This window comes from Chiloscyllium punctatum, chromosome 48, assembly GCF_047496795.1.
Source record: "Chiloscyllium punctatum isolate Juve2018m chromosome 48, sChiPun1.3, whole genome shotgun sequence".
Taxonomy (NCBI): domain Eukaryota; kingdom Metazoa; phylum Chordata; class Chondrichthyes; order Orectolobiformes; family Hemiscylliidae; genus Chiloscyllium; species Chiloscyllium punctatum.
The window spans coordinates 42,910,321-42,925,719 of NC_092786.1; the positions used below are offsets into that span (position 1 = coordinate 42,910,321).

General features: G+C 37.8%; 1 protein-coding gene across 6 annotated transcripts in view; it reads left to right on the top strand.

The window, feature by feature from the left end:
• Positions 1-13,718, top strand: part of atosa (atos homolog A) — a 104,313-nt gene extending 90,595 nt beyond the window's left edge. For 5 of the 6 annotated variants that reach the window (XM_072565063.1, XM_072565067.1, XM_072565064.1 and 2 more), the window contains 4 exons: positions 6,478-6,636; positions 6,885-6,953; positions 8,256-8,455; positions 13,072-13,718. In XM_072565063.1, coding sequence (XP_072421164.1) covers positions 6,478-6,636; positions 6,885-6,953; positions 8,256-8,455; positions 13,072-13,225 — 582 coding nt within the window. In that variant the 3' untranslated portion in view covers positions 13,226-13,718. Of the gene's footprint in view, positions 1-6,477; positions 6,728-6,884; positions 6,954-8,255; positions 8,456-13,071 lie in introns of those variants that run through there. The other variant, XR_011955891.1, reaches the window with a different exon arrangement.
• Positions 13,719-15,399: the final 1,681 nt, after the last annotated feature.

A 15,399-nucleotide genomic window follows, 5' to 3' on the forward strand; every position in this document is an offset into this window, starting at 1 on the left:
TTTATTTTTGGAGACAAGAATTGAGGACAGTTTTTTCTTATTTTTAAACAGTACCTTTTATTATCAATTATGATATTTTCCTGGAATTAATAATGGCTTGCACCAATTTTATTTAGGAGGTGAGGAGTTTGTACATTATTTGTAATATAATCGAGGGCCCGTTTAATTTCTGTTGGTGTTCATGTGACATCAACAATTCTCACTAATACCGTGTAAACTAGGAAGTATTTATTGTTAGTAATGAGATTGTGATTTGAGAAGTGTTTCAAGGTTAGGAAAGGGTTTCAAGGAAATGGAATCTTTAGCTATATATAGTCTAATAGGAGGCTATTGAACCCAATATCTATGTTTAGAACTCTGAAAGAACTTTTTTTTTCGTTCTCCTCCCCTTCTCTGATGCTCTTATTACTCCTTCAGTTTTAAATGTTATTGATTTTGCTGCTGCTGCAGCTTATAGGAGAACATCCATGTCTTAAACATATTCTCCTAACACTGCTATTATTTTGGTGAAAATCTTAACTTCCTACAACTTGGCTACCAACTAGTTGAACGGTGCAAATGGCTATTCCCTTCTGGCTATAACAGGACTCCTCATAATTTTGAACAGCTCTATTGACCTTGGTTGTTTTTGATTCAGTGACAAGAGCCCAGTTGCTTCTTTTGTCTGTCGTCGTAACTGACGTCTGCCATGATCCTCTTTTGCATTCTGTCCATAACCTTGATGTCCTGCCTAAAATATTGCATCCAAAATTTGACACACTTCTAACTTCAGCCTGAACATTAAAAAAATTCAGGATTAGCACTGAAATTTTGAATTATTTCCCAATCTGGTTGTAATAATTCAATTAGCTGCATCTTCAGCAGTGGTATGTCATTTGAATTTTCAGGAAGAAATTGTCAATTGCAACAATTTCAACAGCATTAAGAATCAGTGAAATATTGTACTTCGTACCTTGAATTTCTATATATATTTTAATGATATATTGAGGAAACATCTGAGAAAACTTAGTACCTGGAAGAGGAGCAATTAAGTCAAGCTGCGTAACAAATATGTGCTTCAAATGAAATCTGTCACTTGTGGTTTATATTTTCGTTCCATGACTGATTCTCAGTGTCTTTTCTTCTTGTATGTTAAGATGTGTGTATTAAAGTACAAGTTAAAACGTCATAATTTTTAGCTCATATGCCAATTTTTTTGTGAGTAATATTTGTAAGACTGCAATGTGGTACATATTTTGATCCTGTATGTCATTCGCCTGTTTGGCTGTTGCATGTGCATTTGAGTCTAGAAGCTACAAAATGATCTTGACGGTACATTGTCATTTTCAACTATGGCTTGCCAAATAATTGCTAATGGTCTTGCTGAAGTTAGAATGCATTGAACAAACATAAACAACCAAAATAAACAGGAATCTATCATGGGCACTCTATTGTCAATGTTATACATAGTAATGGGAAGTTTGCGAAACTAGAGATTTTCTTTTAGTCCATGTCTTAAATGTTGGTCAGAATCACAGAGAATACAGCTCTGATATTTAGTACTTTTGAGAGCTATTTTCTTTAACTAGAAACGAGGAGTGCTAATCTTGCCATTTTTGATTTTAAAAGTGAAGATTAGAAACACTGGTTATTTCACTTTTTTTTTTCTCCTTGGTGAATTGAGTCAGTAATGTTTACTAACTGTTCACCCTTTTGCTTTATAATAACCTTGCCAGCAGAAAGGTTTTGTCTGCAATAATAATACTAATTGTACACCCCTCTACATCCAAAAGCAATAATGGAACAATGGCATTCTTCCAGCTCCAAAACTGGGAATTTAAAAATAATCAACTAGAACAGAAACTTTATAGTGTTTACATGTTTCAAAAGCTGATTTATCAACTCATGATATTTCAGCCAAAATGTGTTCTTTATTGCTCTTGAACTGAACAGCTCAGCATTTTCAGAGTGTGACTAATAGTTGACCATACTGCTGTCCATCTGGAGTTACATGTCAGCCTGACTGGGTAAGGGTGGCAGATTTCCTTCCCTAAAGGATATTCGTGAACCAGATGGGCTTTCTAATAGCAGAAATTTAAGAAAAAGCTTAAAGTATGTTTCACATGTCCAAAATTATGTCGACAGTGCTTGGAATTATCAGTTTCTTGGTTGGTTCAGGTTTTTTGTTTTGCATTTTACAGTAATTTATCCAGGTAGAATTTTGAAGTGTTGATTTCATATAACAGGAAATGACTCTACAGTTGAGTATTGCATCACTATTTTTAAACCATTTACTGCTCATCTACTTAAGAGGCAAATAATACTCAATTTAGTAAAGTGTTATAGAGTCATAGAGATGTACAGCACGGAAACAGACTCTTTGGTCCAACTCATCCTTGACGATCAGATATCCTAACCTAACCTAATCTAGTCCCATTTGCCAGCACTTGGCCCATACTCTCTCAACCCTTCCTATTCATATACCTATCGAGATGCCTTTTAAATATTGCCATTGCACCAGCCTCCATGACTTCCTCTGGCATCTCATTCCATACACACATCACCCTCTGCGTGAAAATGTTGCCCCTTAGGTCCCTTTTATATCTTTCCCCTCTCACCCGAAACCTATGCCCTCTAGTCTGGACATCCCCACCTCAGGGAAAAGAAGTTGTGTATCCTAGGCCATTCCCCTGATGATTTTATAAACCTCTATGGGGTCACCCCTCCGCCTCTGACACTCCAGGAAAACATCCCCAGCCTGTTCAACCTCTCCCTATAGCTCAAACTCTCCAACCCTGACAACATCCTTGTAAATCTTTTCTGAACCTTTTCAAGTTTCACAACATGCTTCTGATAGGAAGGAAACCAGAGTTGCACACAATATTCCAAAAGTGGCCTAACCAATGTTCTGTACATTTGCAACATGACCTTCCAACTCCTATACTCAATGCTCTGACCAATAAAGGAAAACATACTAAATGCCTTCTTCACTAACCTATCTACCTGCAACTCCACTTTCAAGGAACTATGACCCTGCACTCCAAGGTCTCTTTGCTCAGCAACACTCCCCAGGACCTTACCATTCAGTGTATACGTCCTGCTCTGATTTGCTTTCCCAAAATGCAGCACCTCACATTTATCTAAATTAAACTCCATTTGTCGCTGTTCAATCCATTCGCACATCACATTAAGATCCCATTCTACTCTGAGGTAGCTTCCTTTGCTGTCCACTGCACCTCCAATTTTGATTTCATCTTCAAAATTACTAACTATACTTCCTGTGTCCACATCCAAATCATTTATATAGATGACGAAAAGCAGTGGACCCAGCACCGATCCTTGTGGCACATCACTGGTCACAGGCCTCCAGTCTAAAAAGCAACCTTCCATCACCACCCTCTGTCTTTTACCTTCAAGCCAGTTCTGTATCCAATTGGCTAGTTTTCCCTGTATTCCATGAAATCTAACCTTGATAAACAGTCTCCCATGGGGAACCTTCTCAAATGCCTTACTAATGTCCATATAGATCATGTCTACAGCTCTGCCCTCATCAATCCTCTTGTTACTTCTTCAAAAAACTCAGTCAAGTTCGTGAGACATGCTTTCCCACATGCAAAGCTCTGCTGAATCAGTTGCCTTTTCAAATACATGTAAATCCTGTCCCTCAGGAGTCCCTCCGACAACTTACCCACCACCTATGTCAGGCTCACTGTTCTATAGTTGTCTTGGCTTTCCTTCCCACCTTTTTAAAATAATAAATGCAGTTTAATTTATCAATCCTACCTTGTGCTCTACTTTGTTCCTGCTTACCCTAACTGTTTGACTCCTTCCTTTTCCCAACTGTACCAGTCTCAGATTGATCTCTTTCCTCACTATATCCCTGGGTCCCGCCTGACTAAATTAAATCCTCCTGAGCAGCTCTAGCAAATCTCCCTGCCAATATATTAGACTCCTTCCAATTCAGTTGAAATCTGTTCTCCTTGTACAGGTCACTTCTACCTCAGAAGAGATTCCAATGATCCAAAAATGTGAACCCTTCTACTCTGCACCAGTTCCTCAGCCACGCATTCATCTGCTCAATCCTCCTATTCCTACCCTCACTGACTCATAGCACCGGGAGTAATCCAGATATTACTACCCTCGAGGACCTCCTTTTTAAATTCCTGCCTAACTTTCTCTACCCTCCCTTCAGAATCTCAGCCTTTTCCCTTCCTACGTTGTTAGTTCCAATGTATACAATGACCTCCTGCTCTTCCCTCTCCCCCTTGAGAACATTCTGCATCCTCAGAGATATCCTTGATCCTGGCATCAGGGAGGCACAACACATCATTCTGAGATTTTGCTGCTGGCCGCAGAAATGTGTGTCTCTGCTTCTAACTAGAAAGTCCCCTATCAGAATTGATCACTTGGAACCCCACGTACCCCTCAATGCATTAGAGTTAGCTCGATACCAGAAACTTGGCTGTTCATGCTATGTTCCCCTGATAGTTCATCACCTCCTACATTTCCAAAACAGCATACTTGTTTGAAATGGGGATAACCACAGATAACCACTACCTGCATATCCCTCCTACCCTTCCTGGAGTTAAGTCATCTACCTGATTCTCTCTGTGGCTTTTCTCCCTTTCTATAATTGCCATCCATCACACCTCGTAGCTCTCATAAATTCCTTATTACCTCTAACTGCCACTTCCATGTGATCTGATAGGATTAGTAACATGGAAACTCTTCCTGGACTCCCACATCCGATAGGAAGAGCATATCAATTTACTAAAGGCGATCTTTACTCCTTCAAATCTATAGTCCCTGAAAATTGCACCATCGTTTTGCTCTAAAAAATAATACTCCAGGCTAACTTCGTACTTATGGTTTATATTTTTAAAATTTACTCGAGACAGCTCTCAATAAAACATATAATCAAGAAAGAACCTGCTGTACTACCTACTGTAGACTTGCAGCAAGGTTCCACTTAAAAACTATGTACGTATCTGTTCCTGTGCTGTGAGCTCTCCCACACAAGTTCTTCCAAGGTCAGCTGTGAATTTCGCTGTTTGTTAACATTTCTGAGACGAACTCCAATGTCCAGAGATACATGAACTGAAACAGCAAAGGCAGTAACTGTGCGGATTCACTGCTGTGTCAGTTAGCAGTATAGGTTTGTTTCTTTCTCCCCCTGTGGTTGCTGCCTTTTGTCTGTCTTCCTCCTTTTAAAAAGTGCAGTTGTTTTGATCTTTTTACCCCAGAGTTCCAAAACAATGCAACAGCATATAAAACAGTAATTGCTGCTCCTGGAATTCGAGGAAATCACCTCCAACGCCTAAAATACCTCAATAAAGGGGCAGCCTGTTGCAGCCAGAAATTTTCCTATCCGCCATCTTGGATTACCCAGAATCCTTTGTTAAGGTGATGCAGTAAGCCTGAAATCATTGGTCAGACAGGTTCTTGATTTTCTCTAAATCCTTGGCTACAAGGTGGTCCTCTTCCACCTAACTGATACTAAACTTGTTAATGGAACAGTTGCAACAAAATCTTTATTCAACAGATACCGCATGGATAGACTAGCTGCACCAGTGTCAATTTTGCTCATCGGCAGAGCCTGGGTTTACGACTACTGTTGTTTCTATTGCCACAAGTGGAAACCTGGTACATTTGAGTGCACATTAACAAGCCTTTATGAGCAATAACAGATTTTCACCAAATTCACTTTTACTTTTTTTGATCAGTCAAATGAGTGTAACACACCAGAGCAAAATGTATAATGCCTTCTGCTGATAGCCAGTTTTCTTGTAATATTGTAACTAGTTTCTAATGTTATTATCATTAAACAGCCACAGGACACCGTCTCATATTGTTTGGCTATTACCAGAATATATGTCAGTTCCATGTCAAAATTATACATTCCATTTCTCCTGATGTATTTTAAACAGCCGTAGAAACATCCTGATTTTAGTAATGGTTGAATTCTATATACATTAACATTAAAGTATTTTGTCAATCCTTAGAAAATTTTAATCCTGGCAGAAAATAATTACATCAAAAAATGAAGTAGGTGTATGGTGCAAAATAATTTAGGAACATATATAATTCTGTTTGTTAGGATCAGATTTCTTTATGGTCCTACATAATAAGGATACATGGTTGCAAATAAATTCAACAGTTCATACGGCATCATAAATTGTAAATACGGCTTAAATATTTTATGACTATCCTTGGAGCTTCCAAGATTGGAATATACCTTTCAGCCTTCTACATTGCACCAGTTTGTTTTGTAGAGTATTATATAGAAACATAAGGAAATGAAACTAATTTTATGGTGGATCATTTGTATTAATTGAATTTTATTTCATACTGGAATTTTGTGGATTAATGCACTAACTTCATTGGATATGTTGTATGATTGATTGCTGAGTAGTATTGCTTATAAAATAAGAACAAAACCATGAAACCTGATCCAAACTGCCTTGTAATTCTAACCTGAATGTCTTTTAATGTTCTCAGGAGTCCATCCTGAATTTCCGCTTGGAACCTTTAGGATCTGTTGATGGTTTCACGGCTGAGGTGGGAGCAAGTGGAACATTCTGTCCCAGTCACATGACTCTTCCAGTTGAAGTGTCATTCTACAGTGTCTCTGACGATAATGCACCATCACCCTACATGGTATGTGTTATTACACATTCCTGTAGTTAAAGACTTGTGATCAAGGTCATGGTGTAGCAGTATTTGGTTAGGACCCATATCTCTCAGACTGGTAAATCACTCATTTATTTATTTGTTAATTTTTGCTCTTTATGGGTATGTTGATATTGATGCTTATCAGTTAAAAGTTATTTGACTATTTTTGATAATTGAAAATTCCTGTAAAAAAGCAACCTGATTTGAATTGATGATTGATTATTTATTTGTAGGGTGTAATTAATTTGGAAACCTTGGGAAAACGAGGCTATCGAGTACCTCCATCAGGAACAATACAAGTGGTAAGTTACGTTAAGGTTCTTTCTCGATTGCTAATTGCTGTTCAGATGTATGGAACTTTTGACAAACATCATATGATAACACAAGGAATCAACTTAAACTGTAATATCTCTTGGTCGTTTTCTAGGTGTACTGGGAGTGGAAATTAGAACTGTGTAGGTTGCCCGGTTATTCATTCATTTCAGAGCTGAAAATGTGTTGCTGGAAAAGCGCAGCAAGTTGGGCAGCATCCAAGGAGCAGGAGAATCAACGTTTCGGGCATGAGCCCTTCTTCATGCCCGAAACGTCGATTCTCCTGCTCCTTGAATGCTGCCTGACCTGCTGCGCTTTTCCAGCAACATTTTCAGCTCTGATCTCCAGCATCTGCAGTCGTCACTTTCTCCTGTTCATTCATTTCAACATATTAACAGATAGCGTTCATTGAAATATTATGAAAATGCACAAGGGAATGTTTAATACGCTATTATTTTTGTTTGATACTTCAAAGCCCGTCCTCTCTGGTTGCCCCACCCACACACATACACACACCCCCACACAAAGGATGTAACATTTTAAGAGTAATGATTTCTCAGATTAGTGCAAACTGTTGTATTTTAATATTATCTCTTAGTGCACCCTGAAAGAGACTGTGATTGCTCATACTCATATATTGTGGAGCTATTTTTGTTTTGTGAACTGCAAAAGGTTTCTAATTGGATGTGTAAAAGCTCCTATGTTTAGGAATCTTGGCCTTTTTAGAATAAGTTAATGTGTGACAGTAGAGTAAGATGATAATTCTACACTCTGGAAAGTTAACACAAGGTATGCAGTTGTGGGATGGAAATATGATTTCCTACCACTTTGCTAAGACTTGCCAATCTCCACACTGTGGGTGCGTTAAATGTAAGAAAGCTCTCTCCATCACACCACCTGAGAATTGTTAAATTCAGACAGTTATCACTATGCCATTCATTCATATTTTTACTAGCTTAAAGTCCTGTTTCCAAAAAGGAAGATATTTCTCATATGTATGCTCAACCTAAGTCACTACATGGCAAACAGTAATCACGCTTATAGGCAGAACTTAAAAAGTTTAATTGTACTGCCATCGATGGTCAGTATTATGTGAAGTAGTGGTATGTGTGTGTGTGAACATGTATTGAAACCATATTACCTTGATTTCATAAACATGCCACCACGTTTTGTGCACATTATTTCTGCTTTTGATGAAATTCGTGAATGCCAGGCAATCTTCTGGCATTTTTTTGAGTAATGTTATACAAACCTTTAATCTCCTTTTTAAAAAAGAGTAAATTGTTTTTCAGACCTTATTTAACCCAAACAAGACAGTGGTAAAGATGTTTGTAGTGATTTATGATCTGAGAGATATGCCAGCCAATCACCAGACATTCCTACGACAGAGGACATTTTCAGTTCCAGTGAAACGTGAAACTGTCGGACATGCCAATAAAGAAAATGTAATTCAGACTGAGGAAAGAATACTTCGCTACCTCGTCCACTTGAGGTAACTATAAACATGGAATGCTTCAAAGTTATACTGCACTTGGAGGTGTGGTGGACAGCGAAGAAGGTTACCTCAGATTACAACAGGATCTTGATCAGATGGGCCAATGGGCTGAGAAGTGGCAGATGGAGTTTAATTCAGATAAATGCGAGGTGCTGCATTTTGGGAAAGCAAATCTTAACAGGACTTATACACTTAATAGTAAGGTCCTAGAAAGTGTTGCTGAACAAAGAGACCTTGGAGTGCAGGTTCATAGCTCCTTGAAAGTGGAGTTGCAAGTAGATAGGATATTGAAAAAGGTGTTTGGTATGCTTTCCTTTATTGATCAGAGTATTGAGTACAGGAGTTTGGAGGTCATGTTGCAGCTGTACAGGACATTGGTTAGGCCACTGTTGGAATATTGCGTGCAATTCCGGTCTCCTTCGTACCAGAAAGATGTTGTGAAACTTAACAGGGTTCAGAAAAGATTTACAATAATGTTGCCAGAGTTGGAGGATTTGATCTATATGAAGAGGCTGAACAGGCTGAGGCTGTTTTCCCTGGAGCGTCAGAGACTGAGGGGTGATGTTATAGAGGTTTAAAAAATCATGCGGGGTATGGATAGGATAAATAGATAAAGCTTTTCCCTGAGGTGGGGGAGTCCAGAAGTAGAGGGCATAGGTTTAGGGTGAGAGGGGAAAGATATAAAAGAGACGTAAGGGGCAACTTTTTCACACAGAGGGTGGTACATGTATGGAATGAGCTGCCAGAGGAAGTGGTGGAGGCTGGTACAATTGCACCATTTAAGAGGCATTTGGATGGGTATATGAATAGGAAGGGTTTGGTGGGATATGGGCCAGTGGGCCTAGATTGGGTTGAGCTATCTTGTCAGCATGGACAAGTAGGACCAAAGGGTCTGTTTCCATGTTGTACATCTCTGTGACTCTGTGAGTCTATGTGTAGGAAGGAAGCAGAGTTCACATTTCAAGTCCAGTGACTCATCATCAGAATGGAACTCAAATGCAAATTTTGATATCTTCCCACAGATCCTGCTAGACCTGTTGAGTTTCTCTTTTTGCTTCAGATCTCCTGCATCTGCAGTTCTTATGTTATTCATAGTTTACTTGGTTTTTATGTAAAATAACAACCATGAATTATTTTAGTGTCCAAAGGTTTTGAAGATGACAAATTTAAAATCCATTTATTTTCCATGTAATAATGTAATAAAATTCTTTAGTTTTTTTCTAATTATTTTAGAACTGACAGACAGGCACCATTGGACATGAACATGAACATGAAACCTGGCTTGGACTTTTGTTATTTTAATCGGGGATGTTATTTAAACTTGGATAACAACACAAAACTGGTTATTCCTTAGGCTGGGACAAAAATGGAACAGTAATTTTGAAGTGAATTCCATGGTTGTGCAATGACCACCTAATCGATGCTTTCAACACTGATTAAAGTCACATTAATGCCTAGATGGAGGTGGGAACTGGTATATTGTTGTTCAAGACTTCTGCAAGTGAAGTCCTTCTCTTCTGCCTAGTGTAATATATGCACTACAGATACAAGCTATATTCTTCTACCTGCCGTTGCTATGTTACCATGAGTGTATACATGTGCCATGTAGAGGGAGGAAAGATGATTGCATGATTTTTTTTGTCTTATTCACCCAAAGTCTGCTTAATCACAGTCATACTACAAGATCCTTCAACACAGACCTAACAACTCAGCAAAGGCCTAGCTTGAAATAAAGCCAACAATATTACATCCATATAATACTTCTGTGTGGATCTATGAGAAAGTTGTCCTTTGGATTCATAAATCCTGAGCTGTTGTTTCAGCTGAAATCTCAGAATTAGGATTGGAGATATAGGGAGACGCTGTTTTCCCTAGACTGTCGGAGGCTGAGGGGTGACCTTATCGAGGTTTATAAAATTATGAGGGCCTGGTTAGGATAAATAGACAAAGTCTCTTCCCTGGGGTGGGGGAGTCCAGAACTAGAGGACATAGGTGTAGGGTGAGTGGGGAAAGATATAAAAGAGACGTAAGGGGCAACTTTTTCACCCAGAGGATGGTATGTGTATGGAATGAGCTACCAGAGGATGTGGTGGAGGCTGGTACAATTGCACCATTTAAAAGGCATTTGGATGGGTATATGAATAGGAAGGGTTTGGAGGGATATGGGCCAGGTGCTGGCAGGTGGGACTAGATTGGGTTGGGATATCCAGTCGGCATGGACGAGTTGGACTAAAGGGTCTGTTTCCATGCTGTACATCTCTATGACTCTATGAATCTAGAGTAAGACTTGACCCGCAAAGGGCAGATGTACAATTTGTGCTTGAGGTTCAGTTCAATCCTTGACTTAACAAAGCAGCTTTGCTCTATTGTAATTGAGTGAATCGGTTTCTTCAAATAACTCTGGTCTCTGTTCTGCTTTATATGTGTGAGTCAGATTTACCCAGTAGTAAGATTTCAAACACATTTTGTCATCAGTATTATTCCGTCCCTGGAATTAATGAATGTTATTCAATTGATTTGAATACTGTTGCAGAATTTCACTGAGCGCCATGTAAAGAATTTATTGGTTAAATAGAATTTTTTTTCATTGCCTATTATTGTTGCAATAACCAAATTACTGATTCATGTGCTGCAAACTACCATTTCAAACAGACAATTTTGACAGCAATTTGTGTCCACTGACAAAACAATATAGGTAGATTGAACAAAACGTTACTTAATTTTCCCCATTTTTTTCAGTGCAGTATATCTGACAAACTTGTTGCTCCCTAAAATAGAAATTATTTTCAGTGACACGTTTTTTTGTTTGCGGTACAAAACATGTGCAAAATTTGGATTTTTTTCCATTTAATTCTAAAAATATTATGGAAAGGTAGCTGATAATATATTCAGTACATTTCTCTGATTCCAATGCTTAATTTTCCAAGGTAAAAGTGAACTTGGGTGTCAAAAAAATTATAACTATAGATATAAGACTCGAGCTCATTAATAATACATTCTTAGCTCATCAGTTGTCCACTTTTGTAGCTCGAGAAAGACCATCCTTGTATATCATAGCAGCACTAGTGACATTGCTGAATAGCAATAAATTGTGTAAATAATAGACCTAACTCCAATTTGGTAGTATATAAGAAAGAGGGAAGAGATATTGTGAAGTGAATTTTTCTGGCAAAATGCCATATGCATATTTGACTAGAGCAATATTTTCTGATTTGATTTCTACGTACAACAGTCATCTGGCACCACATCCACAAACATTCAGTCCCTCGACCATCAATGTTCAGTAGCAGCAGTGTGTACTATCTATAGGATGCAGTGCAGAAATTCACCAAGGTTTCTTAGACAGCACCTTCCAACCCCACAATCACTACCATATAGTAGGAAACACCATCACTTGCAAGTTCCTCTATAGACCTTCAGTATCGCTGGATCAAAACCCTGAACTCCTGCCCCAATGGTTTTGTGGGTCCACCTACATTAATTGGACTTCAGCGATTCAAGAAGACAACTCATCGCCACCATCTAAAGAACAATGAAGGATGAGAAATTAATGCTTGCCCATGAATTAATTTTTTAAAATGAACACATACTTAACCATGGAGCTCAGTCATTCAGACCTACGAAGAAATGGGCTAAAGGCAAAAGCATATCTGGATCTTAAAAAAAAAACAAAAACAAGATATAAAATATGTAGTATGGAAAACAATCGTGTATTTTATCATATTTTTTCTTCAATGGAGTACTTCCATCTCAGCAGTTTCAGTAGTGTTCGAAGATTGAGTTTTTTAGTTGAGGAAGGCTTACATAATTCTCAAAATGAAGTATAAGTTCTTGAAGTGAATTTAGTCCTGTCGCTAATGAGGTAAATATACTGCACTTTAATTTGAGTTTGTTTCCAGGGTTTAGTTTTATATAAAACTAATGGTAATTTTGTGTTGAACCATCATAGACAAATCCACACTTGAACCTGATAACTTACTGCTGTGGGCCGACGCTACAGAAAAAGCGCAAGGATAGTGGAAGGAGAAATTGGTTCTCATGTTGTAGATTAATCATGGGATTTCCTCTATAATAGAAAGGCTTAGGTTTATACAGAGATTTGGTTAGGACCCTTAGCAGCATTGACATCACAAAGCACTTTACAGCCAATGAAGTTTTTTGTTTGAAGAGTATTCTCAGTTCAGATGCAGTGATCAAGTTCATAATGTTTTTTGAAAAATGAAATTCCAGGTTTTAGAACAGGTTTTTGAAAATAAAAGCCAAAAAGAGTTGACTCCCCTTCCTTTATCAGTGCATAGAGATCCATGTACCAGAACTTTCCAGATTGAAATCCGTACTCTCCCACGGTTTGTTTTACTTCAAAATTTGCTGGGCCAGAAATTTGAGATAGTCACTGCAACATTTGGAATTCATTGTTTATAAATACATTTATGGGCGTTTAGACCTGTCCAACCTAATGTTGTTTCTCTAAACCGTTCCACAAATTGTTAAAAAGGGTAAATTTGTCAATGTCAATATTTTCTTGAAGGTAGACAGATAATTCAGCTTTTTTCTATACTTTACAAATAATAGATATTCAGTCAACAAGTAATGTGAATATTTTTGTGTTCCAGGTTCCAGAGTTCAAAATCTGGAAAGATCTACCTCCATAGAGATGTCAGACTCCTCTTTTCTCGAAAGTCGATGGAAGTTGACAGTGGTGCTGCATATGAATTGAAATCTTATACAGAGATTCCAACAAATCCTCATTTTTCAGCACGATGTTAGAAATATTTGTATTCTTTAGGACATTTTTCTGTTTTGTTTTCTGGAGAATGACACGTGTTCAGCTAATTAATGGAAATAAAATAATGCACAATACATGATTGTGAGAATTTATTGGTACTAGTCTTTTAGAGCCCCAGCACCTATTAGACAGTGGACCAGTCTTGTGTAAGTGTTTTGAATAAACTCCCTTGTATTTAAATGGAGCAGTAGACTGGAATGAAAACCATGATATCCTGATATTATCTGTACTGTTACAATGGAAGTCACAAACCACTTTATTGGATGTGTTGCAATAGTAAAAACCAGAAATAGTTTAGAGTTTAAACATTTTATTTTATTTGTCTTTTTATTTAATATTTAAATTAATGTTTCACTTATTGCACAGGTAATTTTTGTCCTGTTTAGTGTTATTATGTAGCATAACGTTATGTAAAATCATACTCTGTATTTCTTTTGACATGAATAATACACAAATATACAAAATATATGTAAAGTTCTTTGTCTGTCTGTCTGTCCATGACTGTGTGCAAAGAAGTATTAGATTTTAGTCTTTGCCTGTTGTTCCAGAATTATGCTTTCCTAAACTGGTCTAACAATGTAGTGGAGTAATTTACAGAATTCTTATGTGCTTTCCTTCAAAGGTTCTGAGTCCTGCTGCCTCCAGTTTCTTGTCCAAGTGGTCAATCTTCCAATATGTTTTAGACAATGAATTCTCAGGCTATTCAGTTTTAGAGGGCAACACCACATTTTTTTTCTCACCAATGTTCATACATGGCATTATCTGATAAGTCTAACTTAATGAAAATAATTAATAGGTAAGTCCTCTCCATAGCAGAAAGACAGTGAACAAAATTCTAGCACCCAAGTGAAATAATTTTTAATTTTTTTTCGTACATCAATTCTGTTATCCTTAGCAGTTGTTATGATTTTTCATCATCTTAATATTCTTCTGCATGAAATATAACAAATTATACTACAATATTTCCAACATAGTAAATAACCCAATATGTTTTACAGAAGCAGGAGTGTTGAAGAACAATTCGGGCATATAACTCAAAGTAATGATCCAAATGTACATTTTGAGGAAGGTTTTGACAATGGCAAAGGACTAAAATACTAGAGGAGTTTAGAGAAAGCATTTTAAAAAAAATAGCGGATGGGGAGTTGCGATGGAATGGGATGCATATAGCAAAGTTTTGGACATTTTCCCACTTCTGTTGAATGGAGTGAGGGATGGATAGCCTATTAATAAAAAGGTAAAGAACAGTCTAAAGGTGACAGTGACCTAAACAAGAATCTCTTGGTGGTGGTGAGGTTTTACTTTGACGGTGTGTGGTGGTGACGGCTTGGCTGGCTTATTGGTAATTGGTGGGGACTTCTGCGTTACTCTGGGTTTGCTGTTTGGATGAAATTCTGAACAAATGCAATGACAATGATAGAGCCGAGTATCCTTAGTACATTTCTGGAAGATGGAGCAGTTCTTATGAATCATGTAATTGAAGGTAGCACTAGACTGAGTGGGAAGCTTTCAGAATGGTACTCTGTGACACTTTCAAGATGATTCTGTGGATGAGAGCTATGTTAATGTAGGTAGAAACGAAACAAATAATGCTAGGAAGATTGATCCCAGAGAAATATTGGTGGAAGGGATCAAGTGGTGTTGAAATAAGCACGGAAATTAGAAATATAAGGAAGGATAATCTGTCGGTATTGAACTCTCAAATATATCTTGGTGCTGCAAGTATGGTTGAAGTGATTGCTTCTGGGAAATTTAGAGATGTGTACAGATCTGGGTGTTTGCAATGATTCAGGGATTTTGGGAAAAGGGGATTACAGATGAGTAATCATCAAAGGGTTGAGGATATGCATTTTTAGAGTAGTTTGCAAAATAGGAAAACCATGCCAGAAGGAAGGAACTGATTTGATAATGCAACACAGCATTTAGCTGAAGAAATAAGTTCCATAAGTGCAAGTTGGTTAGAGGTTAATGAAGTATGAATGATGTGGGTCCTAAAGGAAGATTATAATGGTGCTGGGAAAGCACAGCAGATCAGGCAACATCTCAGGAGCAGGAAAATCAATGTTTTGTGCAGGAGCCCTTTACAGGAATGAGGCTTGAAGCCTCTGAGGTGGAGAGATAAATGGGAGGGGGTGGGGCTGGGGAGAAAGTAGTG